The sequence below is a fragment of the Gossypium arboreum genome, chromosome 10 (genome assembly GCF_025698485.1).
Source record: "Gossypium arboreum isolate Shixiya-1 chromosome 10, ASM2569848v2, whole genome shotgun sequence".
In the NCBI taxonomy this organism is placed as follows: Eukaryota; Viridiplantae; Streptophyta; class Magnoliopsida; order Malvales; family Malvaceae; genus Gossypium; species Gossypium arboreum.
Window position 1 is genome coordinate 2809424 of NC_069079.1, and position 16849 is coordinate 2826272.

Here is a 16849-nt window from a genome sequence, read left to right on the forward strand (position 1 = left end):
AAATAGAATACCTCGTAAGAGACTGAAATGAATATTATATCCATTAATTAAAGAGGTTGAAGTCTCTTTGAGTAAAACCCTAATTAAATTCGTATTATTTAAATGCTTTATTCTAAACATATATAAATGGTAAATGTTAGAAACAACCAAACCCCACTCCTACCATGTTTATGTTCAACATCAATAAATAAAATTAAAAAGAAAAAAGAGAGAGAAAACATTAAAGATTCTCTTAGTGTCCACCACATAAATAAATATCATGATTGGTTTTCAAAGTGAAATTAATAATTTCTTAATCTAACGAACTCCGATATTTCAACCAATGGGGACGTAGGGTAGTGACATTGTAAGGTCGAAATGGAAAGTAATCAATCATTATCCATTATCCATTAGCCTCTTTCCCTTTATATTAATCTTATAATATTAATACACCAATATCTGGACCAACCGCAGTGCTTTAATATTAATTTAACAACCAAATTTGCTAAACTTAAAAAAGACATGTCTGGTTCATCAACTTGCATATGTTCTGTTGGAAAACCTTTCCTCGCTAGGAATAGGAATAAAACCTGTTTAGAGTTTAAACATTATCTAGATTTGTTAACTGATATATACTTAATTAAAGATATCTTTACGAATAGTTTAATTTATAAAGTTATTCGAATACTCATCTTTCTCCTACCACTTGCTGCTTTAACCAGTGTTTTTGGGCATCCTAAACCTTTTATAAAGGTTTTGGAATGCTCATAATCTTGTTCCAAGTTCAATTAGCTTAGTATTTTAATTGTTAACAGTTCAAGTTCAAAAGTTTTTTCGAATTTTAGAAGGGTTTAGATAAAATTATTAAGGCTCGAAAAGTTAACTTCGATAATAAGAAAATTAAATCATGATGTACGAAAAGTTGTTACGCGGGTACACATGTCAAATCAAGTAATAAAGTCATAAAAAGATATCGTTTTCATGAAGATCAAATTCTAAGCTACTAACTATCAACTATTCATTTTTATCTAATCTAACTGTAAGGCCCAATTTTGGCCCGGGCCCGTACAAACACAAAACAAAAAAACAAAAAGAATAAATTATAATAAAAATATTATAACAGTCCAAATATTACAATCCATTTACAACAAATATTGACAGTCCATCGGCCCAAAATAATTACAAGGACCCAAATTAATCCTAGCCCAATATTACACAACAGAGCAGGCCCAAATGGCCCGAGAGTTTGGCATTCACAGAAACCTTAGGGTCCCCCTCGATGCGCCGCAGCAGCCTTCAACCTCCAAGCGCCGTATAACCTCCAGCACACCTCCGTACGCCCCACGTCGAGTGCCACGTACCACCACAGCTAGCCTTGTACCTCCATACTTACAAACAAACAAGAGAACGATAGCAAACACGAAGGAAAATTTGAATTTTTTTTATTCTTTCGAATTTCGGCCATAAAGCCAAGAACTTCTTCATTGTATTTTTTTTGGACGCATATTAAATAGAAAAGTACAAAAGCAACCAAGAAATAGAAGGTGATTTCAGATTTTATTTGCTCGTGTTTTGATTTTTTTCTTTGTTCCTGCTTAAGGATTCTTTCGCATGAAAATAAAAAGTGAAAAGGAGAGGGCTTACCTTCGCATACGAGCCATCGGAGTCCTCATCTCCTTCGTTAAAATCGAAGTTTGAGATAGGATTTTGGGGTTGAAATCGACGACCTTTGAGGCTTGGTTTTAAACGGAAGGCAATAAGAAACCATTGCGCGCCATCATCCAGCGATTATGGTGGTGGAATGGTGATTGAACGGCGGACCGAATGAGGGGGGGGGGAAGGTTTTAAGTTTGTTTTGTTTTCCTTTTCAAATGGCTAATAGTTAACTTAGGGTTTCTTTAATTTTGTTTTATGAAACATATGAAATGACGTCGTTTTAAGCCAATCTCAATGGCTACAAAACGGCACCGTTTTAGGAGCCATAATCCGATGGCCCGACCTGTGCCCAGATAGGATCCACGCTTTGGTCTTTGAGGGTTATTTGCGTGCTAGATCCCTCTCTTTCGCGCTGATATCTAATTGGGCCCTCTGTGCATCTGCTTTGTTTTTTTTTTTAATTTTTCCTCGAGATTTGTGCATTATTGCAATCTAATCCGCGCCTAAACGCAGTGTTTTGGGATCTAGTATATTGCCAGTTTTGGTCCCTATGCATTCGTGCGCATTGCGCTTTTGTCTTTCTTCTAATTTCAGTAATTTATTTTATTTATTAAGTATCCTTTTAGTTTAATTTTATTTTGATTGAGTCCTTTTGATTTGTATAATTCATATTTTTTTAAATTCACTTAATACTTATTTTTATATATGAATGTATATATATATATTTTGAGTTATCATGATAATTTTATCCTTTTTATATAAAATCGTTATTTTAAAGCTTTTTATATCGTATGGTTTTAAAGATTTTGTATCATATTTCATTTAAATGTTCTTATATACTATTATACATATGTAGTTTATGATAAAGTTAGTTTTTATTCTATATATATTATTAATTATATGTTACTTTACATACATAATTTCTTTTAAATCTATTTATATATATTTTAAAACCTTATGTACATAAAGTATATTTTATCATATATTTTTGTTATTTAAGAACCTTTCATATTTTATATGTTCTTTAAATTATTTTTTATTGTATATATATGGTCAACTTTAAATAGGTATATGATTTTAAAAATATTTTGTACATTATTTGACTCAAATTTCTCCTTTTGTAATATCTATTTTAATAATCAGTTATGTATATCCTTAGTTTTTTTATATAAATTATTTCAAATTTTGCATATGTTATTCATTTATAATTTTCCATATAATTTTTACATCGATCGTTTCGCATCGTATTAGTTCCTAGTGTCTATATTGTTTGGTATATTATGTGGGCTTTTGGTTTTCATATTGTTAATACATTATAGTTTCATATTGCCCATTAGTCTCTTGTGTTGCTCTTTTATCTATGCTTGGAAGCTTACTATAATCTTTATGCTTATTTGTTTCTTTAATTAACTATATTACTAGTTTTCATTGTTTGAATTTTAAATATTTGGATATGAGCTTAATGTTATTTTGTAGATGTCAATTTGTTTTTTTTATACTATTTTTCATTCATTAATAGAGTTCGCTATCATGTATATTGTCTCATGTTTATAATTTCGTCTTTCATTCGCAATTGACTCACTGGGATTTTTAACTTATTAATCCAAACTAATTATTCCATTTTATTTCAAGTTAAATTAATGCGTTTTGAGCTAGTTCTACAATTGTTTAATTATTTGAAAATTTACTAAAACAAAGGTAATGATTGATGTTTGGGAACTTGAGGAATCGTGCCCTACCGTGCTGGGTTTCGATTTTCCATTTGTCCAAAATAATCAAATATTCCTTTGAGATTTCATCCGTATTTTCTAAATTCTAAAACAAGGCAATGTTCAATGTTTAGAAATTCGAGAAATCGTGCCCTACTGTGCTGGGTTTCGGCTTTTCGTTGGACTAAATAATTGGGCATCCTTTTGTAATTTTCAACGTATAAGCTTTTGGAAGTCAAGAATTAATCGTGGTTTCGAAGGTATAAAGGATCGTGTCCTATCGTGCTGGATGTGATGTTGTATTCCTTTAAAACAAGAGAATTTTGACGACCAACTTGAGCCATTTGGATGTTTTAAAAAAATCCTATTTCAAAGGATTTTTTTTTAAATCTTAGATGTAAGGACAATACTTAATCAATTTGGTACCAATTTTGGGCGTAGCGAGGGTGCTAATCCTTCCTCGCACGTAATCGGCTCCCAAACCTCTTTTCTCGAATTTCGTAGGCCAAAGTTGATTTGAATAGAGTAAAATGTTTTATCAGGTGATCCAATCACACTAAACAAAAGGATTGGTGGCGACTCCACTCGTTTTAAGGTCGATCCCCGTTTTTTCCAAAAAAAATGGTTTCGACACTAACTCAAGAAAATAAATTCTTATTACTATTAGAATTAAACTAAACTAACTACGAAAATTCTATTAAACTAAAATAATGAAAATCACTAAGTTTCTTAATGAATTTTAAGATCTTGAAACTCTAACTTCATCTATTTTAGTTAATCAATAATCTATCATTCAATTGTTCAACCTATTTAATTACGAACCCAAGATTCATTGGCATTAACTAAATCCTTCCAGAATCTAGCTAAGTTAATCTCTATCTATGCTAGGCAAGTTGGGCGAAGTCACTACAATCAAGCCTATTAGATTGATTAGTGCTTTAGGTATATTCCTATGTTAGTCGCAAGTTAACTTGTTCGTTAATGCTACTAAATTTAATCCTAATCTATTCAGTCTAGATCTAAATATCAAATTTCTCTTCCAAGACAAATCAAGATTATCAAATTAATGCAACTTGGTGATCAGACAAGCAGATTAAATAAACACGGGATTGAAAAAATAATTAACAAGGATTGAAACAATTGAAAAGAGAATAAATTAATTAACTAAAAATTGGATTCATCATCATTCTAAGAAAATAGGGTTTAGTTTATATTGATTTGAGAAAACATCACAAGAAGAAATTTAAAACAAACTTGCATTGAGAGAAAGTAAAAAAAAAAATCTAGAGAGAAAAATAATTATCAAGCTAATGTCAAGCGCTCCTGATCTCTTTTGCTTATCGTCTTTGCTAGCTTTAAGTTCCTTTTGGTGTGAAAGAGTTGTTTCTTAGCCTCCAAATTGATTAAATAAGTTCCTCTTACTTTTAGGGTTTTAATCGTTCTGCTCTATCATACACAAAATTGCAGTGGAGCGGACTGCTTACTGTTTAAAAATTCTGAATTGAAGATTGTGCTCCACCACATTGAAATCCGATGGAGCAGAAGTCTTTTCTTCGCTACTTTTTACTCTATACTTCAAGCCAGGGATTTAAATAGCAGTCCGATACCGCTATAGCGGCCGTTATATAGCAGTAGTGGCACTGTCCGAAACCGTTACCGCGATTAACCGCTATTATGTTTTACAATAAGTTGTGTGAATTTTAAAAAAAATTCACAACCGCGATACCTTCAGTGACCGCAATAGCATTCGTTATGTCCGTAGCCGCGATAAACGCAACGCGACCGAAAACGTAGCCGCGACCGCAATTTAAATCTCTGCGTTCAAGCCTTCCATTCTTCATCCAAAACTTACAATGTAGAGAAACAAATAGCAAGTAAATTCGAGCTAACTCTGAAAATGATAACAAAAATTCAAATAAAATATGACTAAGCTGAAAAAAACTATAAACTATAATAAAGCTAACCTAAATGCTAAAATTATATCCTAAAATGCTATAAAAAACTATACTAACGTAAACTTTAAATATACTATAAAATGTAAAAAAACATTAGATGCTTGAGTCCATACAAACCACCTATTTTTGAAGTTTGTAATTATTATTGTTAGTACACCACACAAATCGGACCCAAACATATTGATAATCCGACAAGGGGAAGTTCGATTCTTTATAACTGATATAACCCAACAAGGATTGATAAAAAATGGTCTAGATAACCTCAGCCCCAAGAAAATTCATTCCACTGTGTGAATGCCTATGTTCACACCTTAACTGTTAGTCAGAAGTAGTCTCGAGAAGTTTCCAAAATCAATCAACTAGCTTAGCTAAGAGCACGCAAGGATGCACCCTCTTAAGAATTAACTAAGATTAGCCATAGTCGTTAGATTCGGGCACTTGTCTAATTGTTCCTGAGCAAACATCAAAGCCATAAAAAACCACCACAAATGACTCCGCACAGGTAAGCCTTTTACCCTAGCAAAAGTTATGTTTATCTTTCTTCATAAACCTCTTTGACTTGAACATAGGAACGTGCTCCAAAATCCAAACTCCAGTGCCCTTTTTTTTCTTTTACCGCCCTTCTAACTCCAGTCCCGCTTCATCGTAAACTTGGCTAACAATTATATAATGTTATTTTTATGTATTATATGATTTACAACACAGTTAAATTTATAATAATATATAGTTATTATAATATAATTATATTAAAAATGTTAAGTTGTCTATATATATAGTTTTAATGAATGAAAAAATATATATATATAAGTATTAAATATCAAATTAGAAAAATATAAATTTTTTTCAAAAAAATTTAAAAAAAAATGTCGAGCGCAAAATAGGTTTAGTTTAACCATTTATAATATGAGTAGATTCAAGCAAAATTTTGAACTCATATTTCGGGCTAAGTCGAACTTGGGTAAACATAAAATATGTTAATATTTAAACTTATATGTTGTGGATAAAGATTCATTATCACTTCTCGGGTCAAATGATTAGCAACTTCATATCTGGTCTAAGGTTTGAGTCTTGTGGATAAAGAAACAATCCTGGAACAGTTTGGTTAGGTATAACTTGACAGGACTTTGACTTTATATAGAAGGATCTAAAAAACTACGAATTCAAAGCAAAAACTATAAAAGAATTCCAATAAAGAAAACAAGACAACAATGTCAGATGTTCCACCAATCCAACAAGTTGGAGATTTCATAACGCTCTACTCCACTGCCTGATTCTCTCCATCTTTATACATCTTCAACCGAGGGACATCCAGTCTCGTATCATAACAACGTTTATCTGTGTTCTTTTTACTTCATACGCATACCTAAGTCCATAAACAAAAACCAAAAACCAATTTAACCTGTCTAAATAATCTCCCAATCAGATTCACAAAATTCCATGTCTTGTGATTCTCGTTTGTTCCTTTGTCTGGATAGTGCATGCTGTTCATCATCCCGTTTTGTGAACCTTGACTTAGAAGAAAAGGCATCCCGGAGCTTTTTCTGTTCCATAAAACAAACATATATAATATCAGGCTCAAGTAACAAAAGTAGGATATAAAGTTTGTCCTTAGCATTGGCAAAGGGGTCAGGACTCAAGAGAGAGGGAGAGCCGTAGCATACCTTGTATGACCTGTGTTTTCCTACGTTGTTAGAGACGGAAAGAAGCTCACTACGGTCTACTATAATGCAGCTTTCTTCAAGCTTTGTGTTATCAAATGATGGAACTTCTGGTTCCATTTTCAAAACAGATTTATGGCTAGCCTCTAATAAACATGCTGGTCCCATTTTCACTTCTGGTTCTGGGGCAACATATATATGAATAAATAAAGAGCATAGTTCAAAATATAAAGATATATGCATATAACATACGAATCGAATACGTACCTATCGACTCTAACGATGTGTCATCTGCAGTAGAATCATTGTCCTTAAGTTCATTCTTGAAAGCTTTAGAGAAAATTAGGGAAGCAGGTGCTGTGAACCCTTTAGAATGAGCCAAGGAATTTTGGTCCTCTGTGAATTGTTCTGAAGGCAAGCCTAAATGTACATCCTCAACAGATTTTACAGAAGAGGAATAGACCAGTTTGGTCTGAGAGTGATCTTCATTGGCACTTCCATTCGAGTCCTCAGAGGCTGCAACGCCGGAAATTTGCACTGTGTTAAGGTCTTCTAACGAATCGGTAGATGAAGCGACCAAGTCTTGCATTAGTTCAGTGCAGAACTGTTTAACATTAGAACCAACTGTCTGCAACTGGTTTTCAACATATCGCAATGTTTCCTGACAGAGAAAGCCATCAAATTTCAAAAGAGATCTTAGCAGCATAGGAAGAAATAAGAATTTACAAAGATGAACTTTACAAATGTATATAAATCACCCAAAATGATCATCTTTTTCTCCATAAACAGATAAACACAGTGCCATAATTTAAAGAGGGCAAAAAAATACCTGGCAGACCATATCATCCACCTCCATACACATAGCTTCAAATTTCTGATAGAGGTTGCCTACCCAAGCTATGCCTTTAGCTTTTTTTTCCATTGAACAACAAGAAGGATGGTTTTACTTAAATTTTCAGATCCCACTTGGGTTTAACATGAACTGCATTATTCAAAGAAAAGGAATAGAAATTTATTCCTAATATACAGATATGCTACAACATCATATTTCCAGCAATGCTTGTGATCATAAGATCAAATAAAGAACAGATATGAGAGATCACAAAAATAAAGTAAGATTTGGGGATCAAAGCAACAAGTCTTCATTACAACAAACACAGAAAAAAAACTTGAGCCAAGAAAAAGAACTCAATGCCCTAAAATAAGAAAAGAAACAAAAAATAAATACCTATATGATCAACATGAAGAAGCATAAATATTTAATTAAGGAAAAGGATCACCGAGATGATCAACAAGCAGAAACATTATCATGAAGTAAACTATTAAAGTAATTAGTGGATAAACCCCAAAGTTATAGTGATATTTAACAGGTTTCGAGACTTGTTACTGCAGGCACGGCTAAAACTTGGCATGAACAACTTAAACAAAATTATGAAAGAAAAATGAAGACAAATTTTTTTCTTTAACACACTTACAGGTTTTTTCTCGAGGAAGAGGGGAAGATTGTGATTAAACCCTTTGTTCAGTTAGACTAAACTCCAATTCCAAGTAGGTAGGTAGAAGAAGGAAATACGGCTAAATTTTCTCAATAAAATAAAATAAAACTCAAAGGAGATACCAATTATAATATAAACACTAATTAGTAATTAGCAATCCAATTTAAAAAATTGATATAATATATTTAAATAAAATAATTTAAACTATTTTTTTAAGAATTCAACTCTAATAAAACTACCCAATTAAAATTATTCTCTTGAAAAAAAAACTACCTTTATTTTCTTCTAAATAAAAATTATCATTTTTGGTACAAATTTCTAAAATACATACTTTCTTTTAGTATATGGAAATATATATAAATAATGAAGAAAGTGAATGAAGCCAAAAATATTAAAAGTGCACCAGCCGGGAATCGAACCCGGGTCTGTACCGTGGCAGGGTACTATTCTACCACTAGACCACTAGTGCTTTGTTGTTAAGTGTTATAATTTTTATATAATAAATCAAGTTAAGCAAAAATGGATTTGGAATCTCCATTAACTTGTTCGAACTTCGAGTGATGCAAAGTAGGCAGGCAAGATTTTATCATATATAAGCATCAGAGCTAAAATTATTGGATAACATGAAATGAAATGTTCAGTCATAACAGGAAACGAAAAGAGATAAGTTCATATAAATTTACACACAACAGTCATATGATCTAATATTGAACTCTTACATCTAATGATATGTATATATATGACATGTTTTCTAAATTTGCATTTCAAGCCGACCTTTTCACATTCAAACAAACAACTGCAGAAAATAAAGGAGATGTCGCAGTGGATTGACACAAACGAAACAATGGCAATCATCTTTTTTATGAAGATGAGCTTGAGGAATCAAAGTATGAGATCCTCTGCCTCTTTGGAAACGTCGAGTATGGCAAGTATTCCGGAGAGATAGAAGCCTTCTCCAGGACAGAATTCAAGGCCCGGCGAACGGAACAGGCCAGATGTTGCCATGACTCGGCGTCATCACCATGTGCGGTGGTTCGGCAACCGGTAAAAACAAAATCTTTCCTCAGCCGACTACCCAAGGTTGATATTTCCGCTTTAACCATCTTAATCGGAAGAGCATCGAGAGCTTGTCGTAAGTCGGTTAGAAGTTGGGGTCTGTAATCACAACAGATTGATGCCTTGAAACAATATGTCCCATTGGCTTCATCGTTACACGTTTCAACTATCACTTCATCATCATCAACTGGAACAAGAAACCCTTTGCTAGCTTCAGTTGCAGCCTTCTTTAGTTCTTTCACTTGTCTTACCACCTCACCAAGTAATGTGGCTTTATCCATCTACGATGACCATTTGATTTGACTTGGTTAACTAATTATTTAAAAGAAAGAAAAAAACAATTGATATAAGACAGATTTATTTGTCAACTAAATTAGTTTATAAATCAAGAAATAGACCTCATCAAAATTCATAGCAGAACAGGTGTTATGTTACATCGCCCCCCTTCCCCCACATGTCCGATCATTTATTAGCTTACACTTTTCTGACGGTAGGGTTTAACAGAAAAAAAAAAACAATATTTGCACGAAGTGATGTCAAAAGATATTATATTATTATGGAGATGTTAATTCTTAACTAACACGAAGATAAGGAGGAGCAGTTGAAAGGTATCAAGAAAAGAGTTGGCTAACCATTAACTGCAGACAACCTTGCATGATTGATTGGTTTTGTTTGAAATATATAAAACCAAACTCATCTGGCACTAAAGGTCTGAAATTGAGATCCTAAAGAAACCTTAATCTCATAATTGTCAAACTATAAAACATGTATTATAAAGAACGATGCATCCCCTTAGTTGACTTTTGTTGAAAGACCCGACTTCTGAAGTTTCATTTGCCATCACTGGTCCGACGCCATGTATTGTCTTTTAATGGAGATTTTGTTTTTTTTTGTACTTTGCCGAGAACTAATATGCCTCAATAGGTTTGATTCACAAAGCTAAAAGAGTGTTGATTGATGGAGATATGACTTATAAAGCTCAAAAGAAAAGTGTTACCTAACAATAATTATGAAAGTCACCAACGACTACATAATTAATATCATACACTGTATAAAAACTTCTCCTATAAATTTTGCAGATAATATCTCCACCTATGGAAGCAGTTACAGCTTCAAAGGCAGGCCATTATCTAGAACTGAAGGTCTGAAATCCTAAATAAACCTTAATCTCGTAATTGTCAAATTGTAAAACATCTGCTAAAAAGAATGATGCATCCCCTTAGTTGACTCTAGCATTTATGAAATTCAGAGTTGACCTTCCAAGTGCAAAATTGATGCAGCAAATGACCTCACAACAAATTTTTTTGTTATAATTAAAATATCCAAATTCATTTTACGGTCGACAAAGATCCTTTCAGGTTCATAGCTACCCTTCATATTCTACCTTATACTCTACCTGGACAACCTGGTAATTACATCTAATGATCACTGTTAAACAACAAGTTTTAAGACTCAAAGAATCCTAGCAGGCACATAATATAAGCAAACAATTTAAATGAACTATATTATCCATCTAACATATATAAAGAAGGTTGTAAGAAGAACCTTTTCTCTGTATGGCAAGAGAGTACGGAGGGTGTCCAGGTGAGCATTAATCCTTTCTCTCCTCCTCCTCTCAGCTTCGCTATGACTCTTTAAAGCCGCTATAACTTTCTCTTCCGACACGCTTTTCTTCCCAACCTTCACCGGTGACTTCACCACCAGCTCACTTTTCTCATTATCCAAAACCAAGGACTGTGAAATCCCATTGCATGGACCCAAATCACGGGAAAAGGGATCGAGGAAACCAGAATAACAATTCCCAGATAAAAAAATGTTGTCGTTGAAATAGTAAGCAGCCATATAAAAACACACACAAAAATAAAAAGAAAGCTAAACGAAGTTGTATGAGAGTTTGTTTTTAGGAACCAGAAGTGAAAGAGAGTAGACCAGGTGGACGTGTGGTGGGAGCGAACCAGAAAGATAGCTTTTGAAGAACAAAGTTTTGATGGTTAGCGACTTTCTCGTTGTTGCCGATGATCAGTGCTATGATTGTTTCGATGATAGCTTCCATAACGCAAGTGAACAATTCTAGGGAGATCGTTTTTTCAAACAGAAAGAAAGACTAAAGAGAAAACATCCACATTTTCTTCTTGATCGTCTTGAATTCCTCCATAGGTATGTGTGATTCCTTTCTAGAGTTTTGAGACGTTTGAACCTCAAAAACAAAACAAAAACAATATGGGATTTTTGGGATTTCGGTGAATATTCAAGAGAGAGCAAACAACAGAGGGAAGAACAAGAGTATTTGTTTTCTTTGAGCTTTGTAAGCATAGAAGACTGAACATAAATGGGATCTCTCACAAGGGCTTAAAAATGGTGTTAGAAGGTCAATGGATTAAGCACTGTTGTTTTTAATTTATCTTAATGACCTAAAAAAAATACAAAAAAATATTTTATAATCATACTTTTAATCTTAACCACATAAAACAATCATGGTGGTATATCTTTTACTTTTTCTAATATACTTTAATTGTTAGGTAACATCTGGCTTTTTATATAAGATTTGTACTGCAAATACTAATATAATTACATTATTTTAAGTTGATTTTAATGTGCTCTTGTTGATAAATGTGAACTTTTGAGAAATGTTATTCATATCACTAAATTATTTTACTTGTATAAATATATAATATCTATTTAAAACTTAATTATTAAGTTAATGTTTTATAAATTATATCAATACGGAATTATGGCATTATTCACTATAATATAGATTTTGGTGTCATCAATTTGTCTAAGCTCATTGTCAAAAGTGGTAGGCTAAAGATAGAGAGAAAGTTGGGATGGGAATTAAATACTTCCATTTTAATATTATGAATGTTAATAAACTTTTTATTTAGGGTTAGTTTGACAATGTTTTTAAAAATATTTTTAAAAAATACCGTGGAAAAGTACTTTTAAGAAGTGTTTTTAAAAATTTTAATTTAAAATTTAAGTGTTTGGTATTGCTGTCAAAAAGTGTTTTTGAGAAATAAAATGTCAATTTTAGACATGATATTATAAAGTAATAAATATGCATTTAAATAATGTTCAAATTAGTTAATATTATGATATTTTAGTAATAATATAAAAAATAATTTATTATAACTTATTGTTAATATTTTAATATATAATATTAATTTTAAATAATTCTAAGTAATTAATATTAATTGTTTATTAAATTTAATTAGAATATATAAACTATATTTAAATATTTAAATATAATCATTAATTATTTATAATTAGATATTGATGTAATTGTATTATTTTAAAATGATTTTTATTTTTAATTAATAATTTTAACATATTTGTATTATTTTATTTTAAGGATAAACTACAAAAATAGTCACTTTTGTTTGCCTCATGTTACATTTTAGTCACTTATGTTTAAAATGTTACGTTTTAGTCACTTATGTTATTATTTTGTTACGAAGTGATCACTCTTCCGTTAAGTTCTATTATCTCCCTAACGGTAATCCTACGTGGCAGTCCAACTAGATATTACTGAATCTGCTAATACGTACTTCATTCTGATGAAGTATGTATTAGCAGATTCAATAATATGATTATATATATATATATATATCTATATATTTACGCATGTATCACATTACAAAAACAAAATTTTAAATACTTATACCTCATAAAACATGTATCTCATTACAATAATTGTTATTTTCCAAATAACATATTATTTTATAATTTTATTTCTTATTTAATATTTTAATTTAATTTTAATAATGCATACTTTATCCGGATGAAGTACGCATTAGCGATTCACTAATATGATTATATATATATATATATATTTACGCATGTATCACATTACAAAATAAAATTTTAAATACTTATACCTAATAAAACATGTATCTCATTACAATAATAGTTATTTTCCAAATAACATGAAAGAATGAAATGAAAAGAACCGTAATAAGCTCACAAACCTAGGATTTTTACTTTGTCAAGTCCAAGAACCAAAGGTCAAGCAAAAGAGAAAAGTTGAAAATAATGTGAAAGAACTTTTTTTATTTCATAATTATTTCATAAAATTAAACAATCAGAAAATAACTAAAGAGAAGAAGAAGTATTTCACAAAAAAAAAAAAGAGAAGAAGAAGAAAAAGAGACTCACCTGCTCGAAGAAAAACAACCAGAGAAAAAGTAAACAAAAGAGAAATGAGGAAGAAAAAAGGGTCTGTCGTCTGTTAGAAAGAAGAAAAAAGAAGGCTAAAAAAGTAATATAATGCCAAAAGTACTTTTGGCATTAGAAAAAGTGGCAGATTTGCTACTTTTTCATATGTGAAAAAGTGATTTTTTTAAGTTAAAAAAAGGGCAAAAATGAGGGTTGTTCTTTAGTGCTTTTAACAAAAAAAGTGCTTTTTGGGCAAAATAAAATCACACAAGTAGAGCCGAACGTGACCTTAGTCTTTACTCAATTGATATGGATAGCATTGTCAATGTAGGAATACATACCAATTGATTTATGGATTGATGAGAGACTATGACTAGTTCTAAATATTATGTTAAAAAAATAGATATGATTAGAACCCATAATGAGATTATTCAAAAAATTTTAATTTTAGACTAACATAACATAGTGTCTCGGATAACTCTTAATCCATGGAAATAACCATAAACTTTATTTATGATCACTATTTATTGCTATGCTTGATTGATTTATGCATAGAAATAAATTTTTAGAATGTTGAAAAGAGAATACAAGGAAAGAAAGTTTAGTCTCAAACAAAACAAAAGGTTAAAAAGGCAAATTTCAAAAATCAACATTGATACTACCACCATGCTTGGAATAGTTCATATGTATCAACTCCTGCTCTAGTCATAGCATCTGCCATTCCGTTTGCTTCACTGTAAACTTTAGCATCCTCACGAATCATCCATAAAGTTCATGGTCTCATGTCACAATTAACAATCCCATTACTAGCATTGCCAGAATCAAATTAACTATGTGAATCCAATCAGTTTTAGCAAAAATATCCAGAGTTGTTGCAACAGCAAGAAGCTTTGCAATAGTAGGATTTGTAACCTAAAGTGGACTTGAAAACAAAGCCAGGATGGAACCTTTATTATTTCGTAAAACCCTACCAAAATCACCATTGCCAATCGAATTCTGCATTGTGGTAAGTATTAAAAGTAACATGCTTTAATCTTATTCTTAATGCATTTTTTGGTGATTATTTGATGTTAGTTGTGAATTTTATGCTCCCAATTCTTTAAATTCATGTTTTTATGCCTAATAGAGCATTTGGGAGCAACAGAAGCGAAAAACGAGCAAAAATTGAAAAATCGAAGCAACCTACAGGAGCCACATGGGTTGACCTTACACTCTGAACTATGGAAAATCGTGATTTTTAAGTTTTTCGGGTATTCTAAGACGCATTTATGACAAAATTAAAAAGATAGGAGAGAGCTATCATAGAATATTCAAGAAAATAACTCGAAAAACACCATTAAAGTCGATTCTGAAGCAGATTTCCATTAGGATTGAAGATTCTCAATTGATTTTTTAGGAGATTATCATAAGTTTCTTTAGTTCTTTCAGTTATACTATTTCTATTTTTAAGTATGAAACTAATTCTCTAAATACCTAGGGAGATGAACCCTATGATGAATTTTGTCGTTTGATTTTTATTTTACGCAATAAATACTTAGATATTGTTCTCAATCATGTGCGCTTAATTCTTGGTTTGATATTTCTAGATTATTGATCCATGTTTGATGTGCTTAAATCAGAGGAGGGATAAACCTTATTTTAGAGTAGATATTGCGTAATTGAGGAATAAACCCTGTTTGAGATGAGTTAGTGTGATGATAGGGTTTTAATTTAAAAAAATTCAATTAATCAACCTAAAGTAAGTAGGGATTCCTACGAATCAATATACTAAATAAAGAAATTCTGTAATTTAGATTAATAGTAACAAATGAAATCTAGGTGAATTCTTTCCTTGGTATTGTTTCGCTTCTTGGTTATTATTCGATTATTTTCCTGACTTGTTCTTTATGGTTGTGTTCGTTAACAATTAATTTAGTTAATTTTAGTTTTTAATCAATTACTCGGATTTATCGATTAAATAATAGAAAGATAGTAATTACTAATATTTTTAGTCTCCGTGAGAATAATATCTTTACTCCTCGTAACTATATTATTAATTGATAGATACACTAAATCAATTTTTTAATTAGTTTCATAGATACCACATTGCTCCATCGACATTGAACTTCAATGATCCTTCAATGATACAATAGGTGGCGGAGTCCATAAAACACAACTCCTTAAGATTTTTTCATAGTTGAAAAATGCTTCACCACCCATGGTTATAAAAATGATCAATGAGATCGGAGTTTCCTTCGATTGAAATTAGATCGAAATTCTTAACTTTAAATAATTTGATAGATGCTTATGAAATGTTTTAATTTAAGGATTAAGTTTAAAAAAATTTATTTAGAATTTAGGGTTTAAAAAATACAGTTTAATTGAAGTGAAATTGTTCAAATCTCAATACCCATTAGATTACTTTTTTCATATATTCAATTAAAAATCTCGTAAAAGAATTATAAGGATCTTGACATCCTTGACTACTAAAATTTTAGGTCTTGTATCAGATGCAAAAAAACAAAGAAACTTTAAATCCGTTCTCTCAAACTAAGAAAATGATGTCGAAGAAGATTATGATAAATCAGACAAAAAAAACGTAGAAAGAAAAAACAATACAAAAGCAACACGGATGCAGAGTCTGATTTCATCCTAAAAAGGTATTTGCGTTTTCAATTGAGATGGGATAATTCTTTAAATCAAAGAATAATCAATAATATCAAAGTATATTGCCTCCTGCTTAGATTGATAAATTCAAACAAAATTGTTATATCCTCTATTCAATGGGGAGAAATGAATCTGGATATTTTGATGATTCAGAAGGATTTTAACTCTTAGAGAACTAATGAAAAAAAATATTAATTATCTATCCAGTTCGTCTATCGGTAAAAACTGATGGACAACTTATTCTATATTAAACTATAAGTATTTTGTTGGTTCATACAAATAAACACCAAATTAATGGAAGATACCAAAAAAAAAAAAATCATTTTTATGAATTTATGAAACAAACCAAATAACTCCCATTTCCCCTCCCACAAAAATACTCAAAATCAGAAATTTTGTTTCCATGAATTGTGAAGACATAAGCCTTTTGAGATTCAGGGTATCAAAATTTATTATATAATCACAGTTTTAATCTTAACCACATAAAAACCATGATGTTATATCTTTTAAATTCTTTTAACATACTTTATTTGTTAGGTAAC

At 31.1% G+C, this 16849-nt stretch overlaps 2 protein-coding genes, 1 long non-coding RNA gene and 1 other non-coding gene across 6 annotated transcripts; all 4 read right to left on the reverse strand.

Moving 5' to 3' along the window:
• Positions 1-1075: 1075 nt before the first annotated feature.
• Positions 1076-1857, reverse strand: LOC128281921 (uncharacterized). The gene is made up of 2 exons (XR_008272204.1): positions 1624-1857; positions 1076-1367 (listed from the first exon to the last, which is right to left on the reverse strand). It is a non-coding gene; the product is annotated as an uncharacterized LOC128281921 (long non-coding RNA).
• Positions 1858-6317: 4460 nt separating this feature from the next.
• Positions 6318-8557, reverse strand: LOC108488517 (uncharacterized). 3 transcript variants are annotated; one of them, XM_017792796.2, is made up of 5 exons: positions 8433-8557; positions 7787-7939; positions 7225-7618; positions 6961-7133; positions 6318-6840 (listed from the first exon to the last, which is right to left on the reverse strand). In XM_017792796.2, the coding sequence occupies exons 2-5, from the start codon at positions 7877-7879 to the stop codon at positions 6703-6705; spliced, it is 798 nt and encodes a 265-aa protein (XP_017648285.1). In that variant the 5' UTR covers positions 7880-7939; positions 8433-8557; the 3' UTR covers positions 6318-6702. The 3 variants fall into 3 exon arrangements, with proteins under 3 accessions (XP_017648285.1, XP_017648283.1, XP_052876034.1); XM_017792794.2 differs by having other exon boundaries at positions 6961-7139; XM_053020074.1 differs by having other exon boundaries at positions 6961-7139; positions 7787-7866; positions 8433-8544.
• A 294-nt stretch (positions 8558-8851) lies between these two features.
• Positions 8852-8922, reverse strand: TRNAG-GCC (transfer RNA glycine (anticodon GCC)). The gene has a single exon. It is a non-coding gene; the product is annotated as a tRNA-Gly (tRNA).
• Positions 8923-9034: 112 nt separating this feature from the next.
• On the reverse strand, positions 9035-11906 carry LOC108488367 (transcription factor bHLH30-like). The gene is made up of 2 exons (XM_053020075.1): positions 11055-11906; positions 9035-9790 (listed from the first exon to the last, which is right to left on the reverse strand). Exons 1-2 carry the CDS (start codon positions 11349-11351, stop codon positions 9314-9316), a joined length of 774 nt encoding a protein of 257 aa, XP_052876035.1. The 5' UTR covers positions 11352-11906; the 3' UTR covers positions 9035-9313.
• Between the last annotated feature and the right edge of the window lie 4943 nt (positions 11907-16849).

Excerpts from the sequence above, each read along its gene's own strand:
- LOC108488517 (XM_017792794.2), bottom strand. The coding sequence starts at position 7,879 with ATGGAAAAAAAAGCTAAAGGCATAGCTTGGGTAGGCAACCTCTATCAG. Across the intron at positions 7,140-7,224 it reads CACATCGTTAGAGTCGATAG|AACCAGAAGTGAAAATGGGA; the intron begins GTACGTATTCGA and ends ATGTTGCCCCAG. Across the intron at positions 6,841-6,960 it reads GAAAACACAGGTCATACAAG|AAAAAGCTCCGGGATGCCTT; the intron begins GTATGCTACGGC and ends TTTATGGAACAG.
- LOC108488367 (XM_053020075.1), bottom strand. The coding sequence starts at position 11,351 with ATGGCTGCTTACTATTTCAACGACAACATTTTTTTATCTGGGAATTGT. Across the intron at positions 9,791-11,054 it reads TCTTGCCATACAGAGAAAAG|ATGGATAAAGCCACATTACT; the intron begins GTTCTTCTTACA and ends TGGTCATCGTAG.